General features: G+C 31.2%; 3 protein-coding genes across 5 annotated transcripts; 2 read left to right on the top strand and 1 right to left on the bottom strand.

Annotated features, from left to right (window-relative positions):
• Positions 1-5925: 5925 nt before the first annotated feature.
• On the top strand, positions 5926-6703 carry LOC133037093 (uncharacterized; the record flags this gene model as incomplete). Its single annotated transcript, XM_061113910.1, has 2 exons — positions 5926-6342; positions 6411-6703. Coding segments are annotated over 2 exons (681 nt in total), but the record flags the coding sequence as incomplete, so codon positions are not given.
• Positions 6704-6764: 61 nt separating this feature from the next.
• Positions 6765-7199, top strand: LOC133037092 (uncharacterized). The gene has a single exon (XM_061113909.1). The coding sequence runs from the start codon at positions 6765-6767 to the stop codon at positions 7197-7199; it is 435 nt and encodes a 144-aa protein (XP_060969892.1).
• Positions 7200-8658: 1459 nt separating this feature from the next.
• On the bottom strand, positions 8659-13113 carry LOC115712481 (uncharacterized). Of its 3 annotated transcripts, none has more exons than XM_061114362.1 (7): positions 12583-13113; positions 12411-12508; positions 11295-12106; positions 10579-10711; positions 9683-10263; positions 9492-9607; positions 8659-9037 (listed from the first exon to the last, which is right to left on the bottom strand). In XM_061114362.1, exons 1-7 carry the CDS (start codon positions 12872-12874, stop codon positions 9027-9029), a joined length of 2043 nt encoding a protein of 680 aa, XP_060970345.1. In that variant the 5' UTR covers positions 12875-13113; the 3' UTR covers positions 8659-9026. The 3 variants fall into 3 exon arrangements, with proteins under 3 accessions (XP_060970345.1, XP_030496620.2, XP_030496621.2); XM_030640760.2 differs by having other exon boundaries at positions 9698-10263; positions 12583-13111; XM_030640761.2 differs by lacking the exon at positions 8659-9037 and having other exon boundaries at positions 9273-9607; positions 9698-10263; positions 12583-13110.
• Positions 13114-16522: the final 3409 nt, after the last annotated feature.

The following is a 16522-nucleotide window of genomic DNA, read 5'->3' as shown; positions in this document are numbered from 1 at the left end:
ACCTTTGATAGTGTTTCAAGGTGGTAATATGAGGACCATAAACCTATAATTCTAAGCTCCAATAAATTAGATTATTTATTAAGTCTCCTCAACTAAATAATTCTTGTTTATTAATTCCATGATTACTCTACTATAAATATGGAATTGAACTCTTAATAACTGTAGAATTATATTTAGTGAGTTGAACTACAATATGTATTGATATAACCAATTCCAGTGATTAGCCCTCTATGTGTTGGTTCAAATTAATACAACCCAAATATTAATGATTATTGTACACTCATCAATTTATCACCATTAGATTTATTATCTATAGTTGTAAAAATATTCTTACTATAAGAACAAAACTAATGTAACTAGTACCTACCATAAACATATCTTTTAATTTTTATAGATATGGGTGATGTTATTTTTTAAAAAAAAAAACTAAAAGTTTTTTATGACTTAAATAAAAAAAAAAAAAAGTTTACGTTTATTAATAAGGGTTGAGATGCAAAATGGCCCTCAATTTGGTAACTAAGTTAGTAAATATCCATTTTTTAAAAAAAATTAAGAAAATGGCCAAATCTAATAAATTAGATAATAAAAATTAGGGATATTTGCAGCAAAACCTCTTTAAGTGGCCAAGTTTTTACAACTAACCCCCAATTCTAAAATTTTGGTGGTAAAACCTCCTAAACCCAAGTTCCGTTAGCAATTAGAACTTTCCATCCATTTTTACGTGTTAAATGCCAAGTTGGAATGTCTACGTGTACACAGTGTACACGTGGCACAGTTTAATTAGTCCACGTAATAAATATTTAAAATTAAAATAAAAAATTAATTATTTTAAAATAAAAAATAAAAAAAATCTTTTTCTTTAAAAATTAAAAAAATTAAAAATTAAAAAATTTATTTTTATATTTTTTTTCTTTTTCTTTTTCTTTTTCTTTTTCTTTTCTTTTCTTTCTCTTTTCTTTCTTCTTCTTCTTCTAACAGAACGCCCCTTTCTAACCCTAGCCGCCCCCCCCCCCCAAAATCAACGTAACCACTCCGCCCTGAGCCACCACGTCTTGCTTCCCACTCAGGTTTGATCCCCCAACCAATCTCGTAACCACTCTGCCCGGAGCCACCACGTCTGTCGCGCCCATATCATCGTCCCTATCTTCACTTGATCATAGACGGATCGACAGTAATGGTGAAATGGGGCTCAGTTGGATGAACGGGGCTCGGATGGTTTCGACTGGAATGGTGAAATGGAGGTGCTTGTTTGCTTCCTCGGTTGCTGATGTGTGCGAACAGAGTCGGAGCTGGAGTGGGGTCGACTAGGTGGTTCGCTTGGTGGTGGGGGATTCACGAAATGGCTTCGGGTGAATGGAGGTTACTGGGTAGTGCAATTTTTGCTGCTGGGTTCGGTTTGGGTGATGAGGGTTTCGGGTCAGCTTGCTGGTGGCGATTTTGGTGAACGGAGGTGGGACGTGGTTATGGGAGATGGTGAAGGTGGGTCGTTTGCAGGTGGGGGAGTCGCTGGTTAGTGTGGTTCGAGTGGCCGGGGGTTTCTGGGTTAGTGAATGGAGGTTAGAAGGAGGAAGAAGAAGAAGAAAGAAAAGGAAAAAAAAAAAAGAAAAACAAAAAAAAAATTATATAAATAAATTTTTAAATTTTAAATTTTTTTTAATTTTTAAAGAAAAAGATTTTTTTTATTTTTTATTTTAAAATAATTAATTTTTTATTTTAATTTTAAATATTTATTACGTGGACTAATTAAACTGTGCCACGTGTACACTGTGTACAAGTAGACATTCCAACTTGGCACTTAACACTCAAAAATGGATGGAAAGGGCTAATTGCTAACGGAACTTGGGTTTAGGAGGTTTTACCACCAAAATTTTAGAATTGGGGGTTAGTTGTAAAAACTTGGCACTTAAGGAGGTTTTGCCGCAAATATCCCTAAAAATTATAAAAATAGATTTATCACATATTTTTTAAAAAAAATATATATATAATAACAAAATTAAGTTACATAATTTTTTTTAGTATTTCATATTATGCTATTGTAACAAAAATAAATAAATATATTAGATCATTTAAATATATACAGCAGTATTAGATATATCGTAGTACAGAAAATTAATATACCGTAGTAATAAAATTATATACCACAAAGAAATTATAACAATACTAAATTAGTACTTAAAAAATATATATATCATGCTAACAAAATTATGTATACCACCATTAAAATATGAATACATACCAAAAAATTTATATATAATAAAATAGAAACTAAATATTACATTAAATAAATAATATATTATAGACAACAAAAATCATATACCATACAATAAAATGTATACACCTACAATAAAAAATAAAACAAAATAATATAATATTATTAAAAAAAAATTATATATATCATATTAACAAAATTATATATTACATTTATGTATACTAAAATTAAAACTAATTATGCATTATCTAAAATAAAATGATATACTATACAATAAAACTTATATACCATATAACATAAAATATATACCTTACAATAAAAATATATATAATAATAACAACAAATAAAAATAAAAATATATAGGATGCTAATAAAATTATATATCATGTCAACAAAAGTACAATAGAAAATAAAACTTAAATATTATTTAAAAAAAATTATATACCGTATAACAAAAAATATATATATCATACACCAAAACATATATACAAAAAATAATAATAATAAAAATATAGATTACTAATACATATATATATACTATACTAACTAAATTATATACCACAATTAAAATATATATACCATGATCATTGTATATAATAAAATAAAAATTAATTAAATATTATTTAAAATAAATAATCATACAATCAAAAAATATAAAAATAATAATTAAATATATGTAGCATGTCAATAAAATTATATACATACATTAAAATATTTTTATTATGCTAATAAAATTATATACCACTATTATACATATCATAATAAAAATAAATATTATCTAAGAATAATAATATACCATACAACAAAATAGAAATATACTGTACAACAAAATCTATATACCAACAATCCAAAACAACTCATAAAAAATTAAGGATATATTCGGTAACTATTTTAAAAATAGTTTTTTTGTTTTTTTAATCAAAAATTTAAAAATACAAATAGAAATTGTGTTTGGTAACTCAATTTTATTTTTTGTTTTTAAAATTAAAAAACAAAATGAGGTAAATTTTAAAAACAGATTTGTGATGATTTTAAAAACACTTTTTTCATTTTTGCTTTTCTCTCTCGTTTAGTCACCTTCCTTAGCTCAGACAGTTCTTCCATGGCTTAGCTTCACCATTTCAGGTAAATCCTCTCTCTCTCTCTCTCTCTCTCTCTCTCTCTCTCTCTCTCTCTCTCTCTCTCTCTCTCTCTCTCTCTCTCTCTCTCTCTCTCTCTCTCTCTCTCTCTCTCTCTCTCTCTCTCTCTCTCTCTCTCTCTCTCTCTCTCTCTCTCTCTCTCTCTCTCTCTCTCTCTCTCTCTCTCTCTCTCTCTCTCTCTCTCTCTCTCTCTCTCTCTCTCTCTCTCTCTCTCTCTCTCTCTCTCTCTCTCTCTCTCTCTCTCTCTCTCTCTCTGTATATTTATATGGTTCTCTCTGTTCCTCTCTCTCTCTATATATATATATATCTCGCCTGTCTCTCTTCTTATTTCTTAGTTTTGTTTTTGTTATTCCTTCATTCTCAGATTTGAAAATGAGAATCGCATGACAATGAGAATGGCTTCGTAGAGAGAAAGACTTTTTGCTTTTACAGGTATGATTTTCTCTTCTATTTTATTTCATTTTTTTTATTTTAGGGTTTTTATTTGAGAAAATTTGTTCTTAGCTTTTATTAGGTCTTTGGATTCAATCTTTCAAATTGGTTTTGGGTTTAATATCTGATATGAGATTTTGTTGTTTAATTTTCAAAAAAAAAAAATTAGTGGGATTTGAGTATGTGAGTGATTTTTGTCTTTGGTTGATTCGATTGGTTTTGTATATATGTGGGCTACATGCATACAAGCACTAATCAAGCTTGTATGTTTAATCCCATGGTCCCTAGATACTAATAATTATATCAGAATCTGTTTTTAATGAAGGAATTGATTTTAACGTAAAATATTGCTACACAAGTAGGGAATTGCAGTGGTTGTGGATTCGGGTTATCCATCCTTATAATCACTGTTGAGATAGTTTGATAAACCGGGTATGTCCAGTTTCTGACTATCAGATTGATGATTGCAATATGCATAGCTTGTAAGATTATTTCATAACTATATACCCATTTCTCAGGTTGATGTCAATTGTACAACTTTTATCAAATTTCACCATTGATTTTGCTCTACTGTCCATTCTTTTATTCTTCTTTTGTATAATTCTATATATTAGGCGAACTTGGTGAGTTGGGTTATTGATTACATAAGATTTTAGAAATGTATCTCTGTTTGATTTATTTAGAAATGTGTCTCTCTCTTTGATTTTTTTGCTTACACTACATTGCAATTAATTACTACTCTGGTATGCTGTAATGAGAATCACTGCGGTTAATGTTTCATTCAAATTTTGTATAGTCATCTTTATTATAAGTCTTGCTGCATATGCTGCTTAATATATTAGGGTCATTACTGCCTTTCCATTGTGTTTATACTGATTTTCTGATGGAAGTCTAGTGTTGATGGTATGTAATTCGTATCAGATCAAAAATAAAATCTAACATTACATTGAACATGATCATATGTTAGTGATACTATTTGAGATTCACTGTATTATTTTTCATCCATATCCCAGTTTATGGAGCATTCTTTTGTGAAAAGCTTTTGTCCTTGTACTAGTTCCTATGTCTGTGAACATATTCACTCTTTTGTTAGAAACAGATCGAAACACTGTAATTTTGAGGGCTACTAAAATCTATTTTATGAAACCGAAAAGCTATTTTGTGTGAAAGCTGAATTGATTTTAACATAAGTATTATTACAATGTGATTTATTAATTACTCATATGTTCCATGATTTTCTTTTCCTTTGGTTCCACATTTCTGTGGTAGTATTAGTTAGAAAAAGTTATAAGGGCGAAATTATTTGCGTAGTTATAAGTTTTTTTTCCTGAAAACTTAGGGAGATCAATACAAGATTTTCGCCAAAAAATTGCGTAGAAGAATAAAGCAACTTCCAAGCAAGCTCAAAAAATTGTATGTGTACTTGAACTTTTCTCTGTTTTTGTTTTTTGTTTTTTTCTGTTTTGTTTAAATGATATTTGAATTTGAGCTCCAATGGTTGGGTCATGGGTGTGGGAATTTGAGAGTAATGTAAGATTCAAATAATGGTCTATAGTTTTCAGTATTGGAGTAAGATTATAATTCATTGAAGGGATTACCTCTTGGGTTGATTAAAGAGATTCAGGTCATGAAAGGTGATAATAGTACAATTAGAAATGACCTGCTATCTATCCTTTGGTACTTTTAACTTTATTTCATTTTGTGCCCCAGTGTACCATTATCTTTGCTTCCTTGAAATTGCACATGCCCATTTTATTGATAAATGATTCTTATATTGAGAAAATCATTGTGCAGATTTTTATTTTGTTAGAGACAAGACAATGATTGTAATTTTTTTTTTTCTTAATTTTATTGTTATTTTGTTGGAATGGGATTGGATTGGATTAGTTTATGCTTGAATGTGTTAGTGAGCTTTATATATTATCTCCAACACTTGTTGCCAACACTTGATTATGCTTCATTAGTTTGCATTAGTTCGTAACTTTTTAAATTAATTTTATTGTTTTCTTTACATAAGTTTTAGAATTAGTTTTATAATTACATGTAGATTGAATAGATGACAGGAACAGATAGTCAGGTGGTTATTATTGATAATAGCGAAGCTTCTGTTTGGCCTGAAAAACATGAAGAAATTTTTATTGAACTAAGGAACCGTGTAGAAATTCGGCCCTTTCAGGACATGAGTATGTAATGGAAGTGTTGCATGGTCACGATAGTAGGTGTTATGATTTATTCAGAATGGATAAGGACGTCTTCAAACTATTTTGTGGTGTTCTAAAAGAAAAAAATTTATTGAAGAACTCTCGCTATCTTTCCGTTGAGGAGCAAGTTGCTATGTTCTTATTTGTCATTGGACATAATGAACGACATCGTGTAATTGTTGAACGATTTCAACACTCCACCTCAACTACATCTGAATACTTTAGGAAAGTTTTGAAGGAGGTATGTCGTTTATCCAAAGAGTTAATTACTCCACCTTTGTTTAATGTAGTTCCTTCAGAAATTCGATTCAATCCAAAATATTATCCATTTTTCAAGGTAAAAAAATTTATACTATCTCTTTTATTATTATTTTAAAATTTAATAAATAAAGAAAGAACAAAAGCCATTAATTTGTTTTTTATTTTCAGAATTGTGTAGGAGCTATAGATGGGACCCATATCTCTGCTCATGTCCCCATTAATGAACAAATACCGTATCGAGGTCTAAAGGTGGATACAACTCAAAACGTCATGTGTATATGTTCATTTGACATGAAGTTCACATATGTTGTAGCGGGATGGGAAGGATCAGCTAATGATGCACGAATTCTTTCAGAATGTGCCACAAACCCAGATTATGAATTCCCAGGTCCACCCAATGGTAAGTCTTATCAAACTTATTATGTTTATTGACATTATTTTGTATTAATATTCATATGAAAAATTAATATCAATTAACATTGTTTAGGAAAATATTATCTTGTTGATTCTGGATATACAAACATGTCTGGTTTTCTTTCCCCATATCGAGGAGAAAGATATCATTTGAATCAATATGCAGATCGTAATCCTTCAGGAAAAAGGGAGTTGTTCAATTATCGACATTCGTCTTTGAGAAATGTCATCGAGCGGTGCTTTGGCGTATTGAAGGCTCGCTTTCCTATTTTAAAGCAAATGCCTTCCTATGATCTAAAAATACAAAAGTACATTGTGATTGCCTGTTGTGGAATTCATAATTTTATAAGGACAAATGCAGAAAAAGACGTATATTTTGATGGAGATGAAGACATTCCTGAAGTACAAGATGCTACTATACAAAGCACCCACGAAACTTTGAATGATAGTGTTGAGTTTAGCATTTCAAGAGATCAACTTCGTGAAATGGCTAATGTCCGTGATGAAATTGCTGATCATATATGGAAAGCAAATCGACGATGAAGATAATGAGTGAAGATTATTAACAATTAGAACTTTTTTAATAGTTTCCTTCAAGATTAGACAATTATTAGTTCATATTTTATTATGAATTTGTCGGTTTTGTGTTATAGATAATGTGTTTCGTGATTTTAAATTACTTGAATTTTTTAAAATGTTAATGAGTATTCTTTAATTTATTTTTTTATAATTTTTATATATTTGTTTAAAAATAAAAATAAATGATATTCATAATTTTTTATTTAAAAAAAGGAAAAAAAAAATCAAAATTTATGTTTTTTGTTTTTAAAATTGAAAAATAAAAATGGTTACAGAACACACTTTTGTTTTCTATTTTTAAAATTATAAAACAAAAGTGGTTACAGAACACACTTTTGTTTTCTGTTTTTAAAATTTAAAAACAAAAGTAGTTGTAGAACACATTTTTGTTTTTTTAAAAACAAAATTTTAAAAACAAAAAATCTACTTTTATTTTTCTGTTTTTAAAATTAAAAAACAAAAGTGTTACCAAACGCCACCTAAAAAAATTGACATAACTTTAAAATAAAAAAGATTTTAACAAAACTAATATAGATATACCATAATGTTTAAATAATTTGCTTCTAATTCAAAAAAAAAAATGAGGACATTTACTAACATAGTCTTATGATTTAGGGTCATTTGCTATATTTTTTTGAAATGAGGACATAAACTAACATACTCCTATGATTTAGGGCCATTTACTATAATTTCCCTATTAATAATTGGTTAATAGTATAGAATTTTAATTTGTCTTTTTTTACTTATAAATTCAGAACTTATTTTCTAATTTTATTTGAAATTTTATATTTTAAATAAGTTAATTTAAAAAATAAATTTTAATGATTTTATAATATTTAATAAATTAAAAAAAAAATTAAACCAATTAAATGCAGCCAGGTGGTTGCCATGTAGGTCTCTTCTAAGATTTTAACAGCCAACTAACTGATGCACCAAATAAGTAACAAGAGGCATTATTGCCACCAAATTTTTACATAACAAATCAAACAACTTAACTATTTATCTCAGAAATTTTTTTATTTTTAATATTTTAGCATTGTTCTTAACTCAATATATCTAATGTCTGTAAATGTTAAGGTCTTGATATTTATGAGTCAAATTATGATATTCTAAAATTATTTCTATAAAAACAGCTTATGCTTTCTATTCTGATTTGGACAATAAAAACCAACACTTAAACCCCAAACCCTAGACCACGGACTCGAACCCAACCCCAAACCTGAACCCAAACTTGGACCCAAACCCGAAGTCGGACGTGAACCTGGACTCAAAACCAAACTCTAAGGTTCAAGTCCAAGGTCTGGGTCTAGGGATGGGGTTCGAGCAGGGTTTGTATTCTAAGGCCGAGATTCGAGTCTTGGGCTAAGATCGAGGTCAATTTATTATAAAGATGGTATAATTTTATATAATATATTAATACAAATTAATATCAAATATAGTACTGTATTAAATAATATTAATACAATACAATTAAATCCAATACAATACAATACAACATGGTATACCAAACGAACCCCTAGTAACTTAATAAATGAAGAGAAAATATGCTAGGGTTGTTTACTAGTAAAAAAAAAGGAATAAGGGGTCTTATGAACAATGAACTCAGTGGTTGTCACTTAGATCGGTAGATGAGGGATAGGTAAGGAATACACGAAGGGGTATAGTTTCAATATCCATTGAAACCATCAGAATCTTTTTATCCGATCAAGGATCCAAATTATTTTCTCCAAGCTTTAAGGAAATCCTAGTACAGTAATTGTAGTGGCTAGTTCATTCTCTTGTTATCTCCCATTATTTATGTTCTGCAAAAAATCATAAGATCGATAGAGTTTTTTTAAAAAAAAATTTAAAAAAAAAAAAAAGGAAAAAAATGGGCCCTACCAGTTCGACCATAAGACCTCCCATTGGCCCCAAGTTTTTTTTTTTTTTCTATTTTTTGTCTCTGGGGATTCCAACCTTGGAACAAATGCCTACCATCACTTGGCACTTTCCACTTTCCAGCACTAGACCACCACTTGGGGTTCATGGACGGAATGATTTGGATAGCTTATGTTAACAATTCATGACTAAATTTATTCCATACAATAAATAAGGTGATGATTTTAACTAGATCGAAGCCAATAACGTTGATCCTAAACTATACATGCATCTTTGGTGGCCTGTTAGTATGCAAAAACAATCTATAATGACGATAATAACTGCAGGACAAAGTGAGGTTACAGTGGCAACTAAAAGACTAGGGACAAAACTATTTACTTGGGGGAGAAGTCAGCCTATTTTCTTCTGACTCATGCTTTGGGGTAGAATCGCCACCCATCAATTCCTGAAAACCTTCAACCTTCACTGGCGGAGCCCTCGGCACACCCATGTTCCTGCAAATAAACAGTATTTTGAAATAAGACAAATTTATCACCTAATGTAGTAGCCAGAAATGACATAAAATGTACTTTAGGGCTTCATACTGTGTCTGCATTTGGGGAATCTGCAATGAACCCATCGGTCTAAATTGAGTACTGGATTGACCATGGACATTTGACATTGCGAAATTTGACATTGCAGCCATTTGCTGCTGCCTGAACTGCATTTGTTGATTTCTATTGTTGAAATTGTTGAAGGAATTACTATCAATAGGCAAATCTGATGCAGCTTCAATCTTGACCTGTACCATGGGCCTATCCTTATCCGCATCCACACCTGGGCGAGGAGTTGATGGTTGCCGTCTTCGCATTCTCTCTAACTGCTGCTGCTGCAGCTGTTGTTGATGCTGCTGCTGCTGCAGCTGTTGTTGTTGCTGTTGCTGTAGCTGTTGTTGCTGCTGCTGCAGCTGTTGTTGTTGCTGCTGCTGCTGCAGCTGTTGTTGCTGCTGCTGCTGAAGCTGTTGTTGTTGCTGTTGCTGAAGCTGCAGCTGTTGCTGCTGCAGCTGTTTTTGCTGCAGCTGCTGTTGCTGCAGCTGATGTTGCTGCTGTTGATAACCCAAGTTTTGGGGGAGGACCATTTGCTGCATCTGGGGATTCATTTGTCTGGACATCTGTAGTTTCACCACAAAATGTAATGAACCACAGTTACAACAATTTCATAATAAACAGAAGCCAAATTAATGTGTCTACCTAATACTGTTCTAGAAACAAAAAGGCAGGCCATGAGAAGAGTACAATGCAACAGAACATGTATTCTAACATACTGTTCGAGGGGCCAAAGAGCTTTGTGGATTCACGTCATAACTATGCCCCTACTTAAATATCTAAATCATCTTGCTTATGCATGAAACATGAATACCAACTCACTAAAAGAATAAAAACAACAGGTAACAGGTTATAAACTAAATCATAGTACATCAACATACTTGCTGTTGTAGTCGAAGTGCAGCCTGAGCTTGAGGCATCATCTGTGACGGGATACCATGAACTTGCTGCTGACTTTGTTGAACAGAAGTCCTAGAACCATCCTTGACATGCTCAGCAAGAGATCCAAAATCACTAGCAGAGAGTTAAACAGAGAGAAATAAGATATTCTAGGAAATAAATAAAAAGGATAGGATCCGAATAAAAACTGTATGATGTTCACAATAGAACATAAATGACAATAAAACAATGTGAGCACCTAAATCCTTAGGCTTAACTGTAAGATGTTCACAATAAAACATAAATGAAAATAAAACAGTAGAACATATTTGTGCAGTGGACATATTACTATCATACAAGCCCACTGCACAAATATGTCCTAAATAGAGCTGGCGTAGTTTTAATAGAATGAAGACAAAATCACAGTTAGACTAATCACAACTTGTAATCCTCCATTCACTACCTCGCACTTTGGCATAGCTTTAAGAGCACAAGTACATAAACAATAACAAGAAACAATTAGATCCACATTTTCAGATCTAAAGAACCAGAATGCTAAGAGGTGGACAGGCACATATTACAACATTAAATTTGTATCACTCTTTTAAAAGTAAAGGAAAAAAATACAAATAAAACTAAGATGACTGCTCCAGATCAAAAAAAAAACAAATTTTGGGAAAAAAGTGTAGCACATGACAGAGCAACAATACAAACTCACCATCTCACAGTTTGAAGGAACATCTTGAGAATTTCAACAGCTGAGCACTGTTTTCTGTAACTATCAGCAAGAACTTTCAAGATCCCACCTAGCTTGGAGATGTGACAGCTCATCAACTGAGAGAAGACTTCAATAGAAACTTCAGTGGAACCTTCAAACCCCATATTTTTTAATATCCGGGACACTACCTGTTGAGACAATTGTGATGCTTGCTCTTGGCCAAGACATTTCTTGTTTACTCCAGATCCATTTTTTCCATGATATGAATTTGCTCCATGTTCCACACTGTCGTAAGGATTGATACCAAACCTCTCAATCATAACAGGGCTCCTAGTCATAGCCCGAGGCAAGGTGTCAAGAACTCCATAGAACTTTATTTTATGTTTCTCATCCACTCTACCTGTTGCTGGGAGAGCACTATCAGGAACACTGTTGAATGTAAACATTATTTCAGGGAAAAAAGCCAAGTCTTCATCATCTGAGTTACTTCCATCTGAAACTGAACTTGGACGCGCATATGATGAATTTTCTCCTACCAGATTCCCATAGCCTGTATACTGATCTTCCTTGAACGCCATACATCTTTTCTTATGCTTCTCAATAAATTTAAGATAAGTATACATATTGTCAGATGTCCGTTTATCTGATTCTTGGTCACCCAGTGACAACCTATATGGTCTGTTAATTCTATAGTTCTCAATAAATTGATTGTACCATGTTTCAGGAAGTTCTTCATTTCTATGTCTTTGATGCATATTATCATTATCAGATTCCCCATATCTTGATCCAATTCCAAACGCTTTTGATTGTATCTGGATAATTTAACCAACAAAATTACTCAACTCACATTGGCAGAAATTTAAAGAAGTAACTAAGTACTACTTAACTAGCCGCACTCTCAACTATGTTCTTTAAGTGTTTATTAACAAACGAGAAAACTAACTAAATCAAAATCATAGTTAAGCGAAAATAAGTCCCCAAGAGTATTCTATCCAACAACAGAAATAGTTTATAAATAAAATAAAAAATCAATAACCCATTTTAGAGTGAGTTTTCATCAGTTCAAATTCTCAATTTGTTACTTTTAAAGAGTAATGGTTTAAGTAAGTGCCGGACCTTAGAGGTCGCCACCCCATTGGGAGGAACAGCAGCCATACCATCTGAGGAAGAATTCTCCAGAGTGAAGTAAACGTCGTCACCATGTAACTGCAAATCTGCAACAACAAAAATCCCATGGATCAAAAACCCTAATTTTTCACCACAAACAGAAAAGGATAAATATACTCACAAGTTGGATTGAGCTTCGAAATGGCGAGAGACGAAGGAGAAGAATCGGAACGGAGGAAGAGGGAGATGCTGGCTTTATCGAAGAGAAGGGCACGGACCCTTAGTTGGAGTTGGATCTGAGCCCTAGACTTGGAGTCGTCGACTCTCATAAATGCTTCCCATGTTGATGGGGAACTGAGAAAATGGAAGAAGTTGGTGTAGCAAGAGTCGCCGAGCCATGACCGCCATACCCCACAAGTCTCAAGCTTCCTAGCCAGCTCGTAGCCGCGACCATCGTCCCCCAAGAGAGCCATTTTTCTATTCTATTTTGGAGGGAAGATTAGGGACCCAATGATGCGATTTTCTGTGCATTTAACTTTTGAGTTGATTACTTGGATTACAAACAAATTCTTCTTCTGGTTTTTGTTCCATAAATTCATATTTTGTATTCTATTTTTTTTTTAACAATTAACAAACTTTCATTGAAAAAAATAAGAACATACAAAAAAAATAATCTTCCATTCAAACTAGTTTAGCATTCACTGTAATGTAAGTGTCTGCACAACTAAATCATGGGCATTGACCGACCGATGAACATTAATTAAAAATATTTTGGACAGTAAACTAAAAATATAAAGAGAATTAAGATCATTACAAAGAGATAATCTCTTAACAAAAGCAGAAATTACATATAAGCAATTGGATTCAGGATCAGTTTGGCACAGTTATACTATAGAGAAAAATAGCGGTAGTTGTGCTGTGAGAAAAAATAACTGTAGCTGAACTTGTGAGAAAAAACAACTGTCGCTAAACTGTGAAAAAAAAAAAACTGAACGAGTGTTTGGTAAATTTAAAACTTTAAAATTAAGTTATTAAGATTCTATTATAATAATAATAATTATGTTATAATCTAATTCATTATTATCATAAATATATAAAAAAAAAATTATGTTATATAAAATTTTTATATTTTACATATTTTTTTATAGTAAAAATTTATGTGTATTCAAAAAAAATTATAATATTTTTAAATTATATTTTTATCACTTGTAAAAAAAATTATAATTTATAAGAATATCTAAGTTGATGTAGTTTATTAATTAAAAAATATAAAATATTTTTTAAAACAAAATAAAAAATAAGAGATTTATATATTATTTATTTTAAATATTGTTTTCCTTCAAAAAGGTATTTTTATTTTTTGTAATATGTAATAAATAAGTAAATTTATTTTTAGTACAAAATAATTTATTATATAGTCTATTAATCAAAACAGTTTTTTTTAAAAGTTAGGTTGTACCAGTTTTAGCTTTTAGTTGTAACTTTTTGAAAAAAAATAGCTTTTAGCTTTTTCAAAAACTATGTCAAACGGGCCCTCAATAGAATCGAGAGGAAGTCCAATTCTAAGCGACCAATCTAACGCCACCATGAAAACTACTACTTCAGCCTGAATAACTATGAAGTTCCCTACAATACCAACATAGAATATAATAAGGCTCATCCTGAAGTATAACCATACTAATAGTAATTAAAATAATAATAAAAAGAATAAAATTAATAAAAGAAAATTGTAAAGGCTATCTTAGACTGAAGGAAAATCTCCCTTCGGCCTTTATTAAAGTCAAAACAAAGGAAAAGGTATATTTTTATTTTTATTTATTTAAATATATACTTATTATTATTTATTTTTGAAAGCAAACAATGAGAAAGTATGACTATTCATATAAACTGGGAAATCGTGGTTTAAATCCGGACCACTACAATCTGAACCATTGTAAACCGTAACCGGGGAAACTATTTTTGGTAGTTTGGTCAATCCGGACCGTTTACGTCGTAATGGTTCGGTTGCGGTTCGTAATATATAATTAACGGTTAAACCGAACCGGACCGTTTATAATAAATAATTAATTTATATATTTTTTATAAATAACTATATGTATAATTTAGAATTTTTTGTGTGTCAAGTTTTTTATTGCATAAATTTTAGATTTTTATGTTATGTTTGATTTTTGAGAATGTTTTTATATCATTATTTATATCTTATAGATCTATTACTTATCATGTTAAATATATGTTTTGAAAAATAAAATTAAAAAATTAGTAAAAATAGTACAATTACTAGAAAAAATATGAATAATTATCAATTCTACATAAACCGTGGTTTCGAACCAAACCAAACCATTCTTAAGGGTTTGGTTTGATTTGCTTTGAGAAAGTTTTTGGTCTGGTTTGGTTTTTAATATTGAAAAAACTGTTATATTGGTTTGGTTCAAAACTTATGAAAATTCGAACCAAACCAATCCGTGAACACCCCTAGAAAAAAGTATATAAAATTATTCATTTAATGAAAAGATGATTTGGAAGTATGAGGTTAAAATATTTTGACAAGTAAAGATAAATAAATTATACTCACATAGAAATTTGAAATTGACGTCATATTTTATTATTTAAAAAATGAAGAAAAAAAATCATAAGAAGATTTTCCTAAATCAGTAAAACTTAATTAAGGACTCCCTTTCCAAATAAAGATTTCGATATGCATGCCATTACCCGTCATTGTGAATTCTGAATAATTGCTCCAATTCTAATTGTAGCACTTTTCTCATTCAATGATCCATCCACATTTAATTTAAAGGTGCTAAGTGGTGGAGTGATCCATTTTAACGTTGATGTACAATTAGATTTCTCTTTTAAACCGGTAGTCTGCTGGATTTTGTTGAATTCATCAAAGAGGACTTGGATATGTGAAACAATAATTGTTGAGATTTTATGCCCTAAATAAAAACAACTTTCATTGTAATCTTATTTACTTGCAATAAAGATTAGATATCATATCATGACTTAGTCGTAAGCTTTGATTCACATGTTTTACACATGATTATAGGTTTAATATATAAGTTCTATTAAATCTCGAATATATAGTTATTCACAATTACTGTGATATCATTACACTGGAAAGTAATTGTGACAGACATGTGACAGAAACTGGTTTAACCTGGCTTGCTCACTCAGATTTGGATTAAGTTATTGGTGGCATGCATTTTAATGTGTTGTTTACTCCATTAACAGATTGCCCAATCCTGTTATTGGAAACATCAATCCTTATGAGTGCATGTTCCAACAACAACCAGATTACACTATCATGAAGACTTTTGGGTGTGCTTGCTTTCCCCATTTAAGGCCTTATGCTCATCATAAGTTGGAGTTCAGATTTGAGGAATGCATCTTTTTGGGATACCCTTCAAAGCACAAAGGATATTTGTGTGAAAATGTTGCAGACAGACTCTTTGTTGCCAAAAATATAGTCTTTAATGATACTTACTTTCATGCCTCTTCTAAGTCTAGCACTCAACAGGTATCCCTATTCACTCAACCTCTTTTCCAACTGCTCAATTTTTTACTACTGATGTTCATACTAGTACTTGTGCGTTCTATTGTTGTATTTGAGTCTCAAATCTCACCAACTCAACAAGTTGTTGTTCCAAACTCTGCACAAGACTCATCTTCCTCAGATGCATCCTATGCCTCCCTTGAGTCATTTGAATTGCCTTAATCCAGTGATAGCAAGAACTCTATTTCACCAGTCAACACTATTGCAACTGGTTCTGCAGCCTCCTCCTCCTCTGCTATTCCTGATGTTGCAGAACCACAAAAGACTCATACCATGACAACCAGGTCTCAACATGGTATTTTCAAGCCTAAAGCATATCTAGAATTCAAGCACAAATTGGCTAAGTTGCTTTCGCCTCGTGAACCAAAGTCCTTGAAAGCAGCACATAATGACCCTACATGGAATGCTACAATGCACACTGAATGCACTGCTCTCAAAGCTAATGGAACTTGGACACTTGTAACATATGAGCCTTGTTGGAAATTATTTTACCAGGATCTTAGATCTACTCACAAGTATGTTGATTAACACCCTAAATATGAACTTTCTAAAACGATGAAATAAACACATA

Source organism: Cannabis sativa, chromosome 4, assembly GCF_029168945.1.
Source record: "Cannabis sativa cultivar Pink pepper isolate KNU-18-1 chromosome 4, ASM2916894v1, whole genome shotgun sequence".
Classification (NCBI taxonomy): Eukaryota; Viridiplantae; Streptophyta; class Magnoliopsida; order Rosales; family Cannabaceae; genus Cannabis; species Cannabis sativa.
The sequence above is the reverse complement of the archived record's forward strand: the minus strand, read 5'-3'. Positions and strand labels throughout refer to the sequence as shown.

Excerpts from the sequence above, each read along its gene's own strand:
- LOC133037092 (XM_061113909.1), top strand. The coding sequence starts at position 6,765 with ATGTCTGGTTTTCTTTCCCCATATCGAGGAGAAAGATATCATTTGAAT.
- LOC115712481 (XM_061114362.1), bottom strand. The coding sequence starts at position 12,874 with ATGGCTCTCTTGGGGGACGATGGTCGCGGCTACGAGCTGGCTAGGAAG. Across the intron at positions 10,712-11,294 it reads TTCCTTCAAACTGTGAGATG|TGATTTTGGATCTCTTGCTG; the intron begins GTGAGTTTGTAT and ends ACTCTCTGCTAG. Across the intron at positions 10,264-10,578 it reads CACTTCGACTACAACAGCAA|ATGTCCAGACAAATGAATCC; the intron begins GTATGTTGATGT and ends GTGAAACTACAG.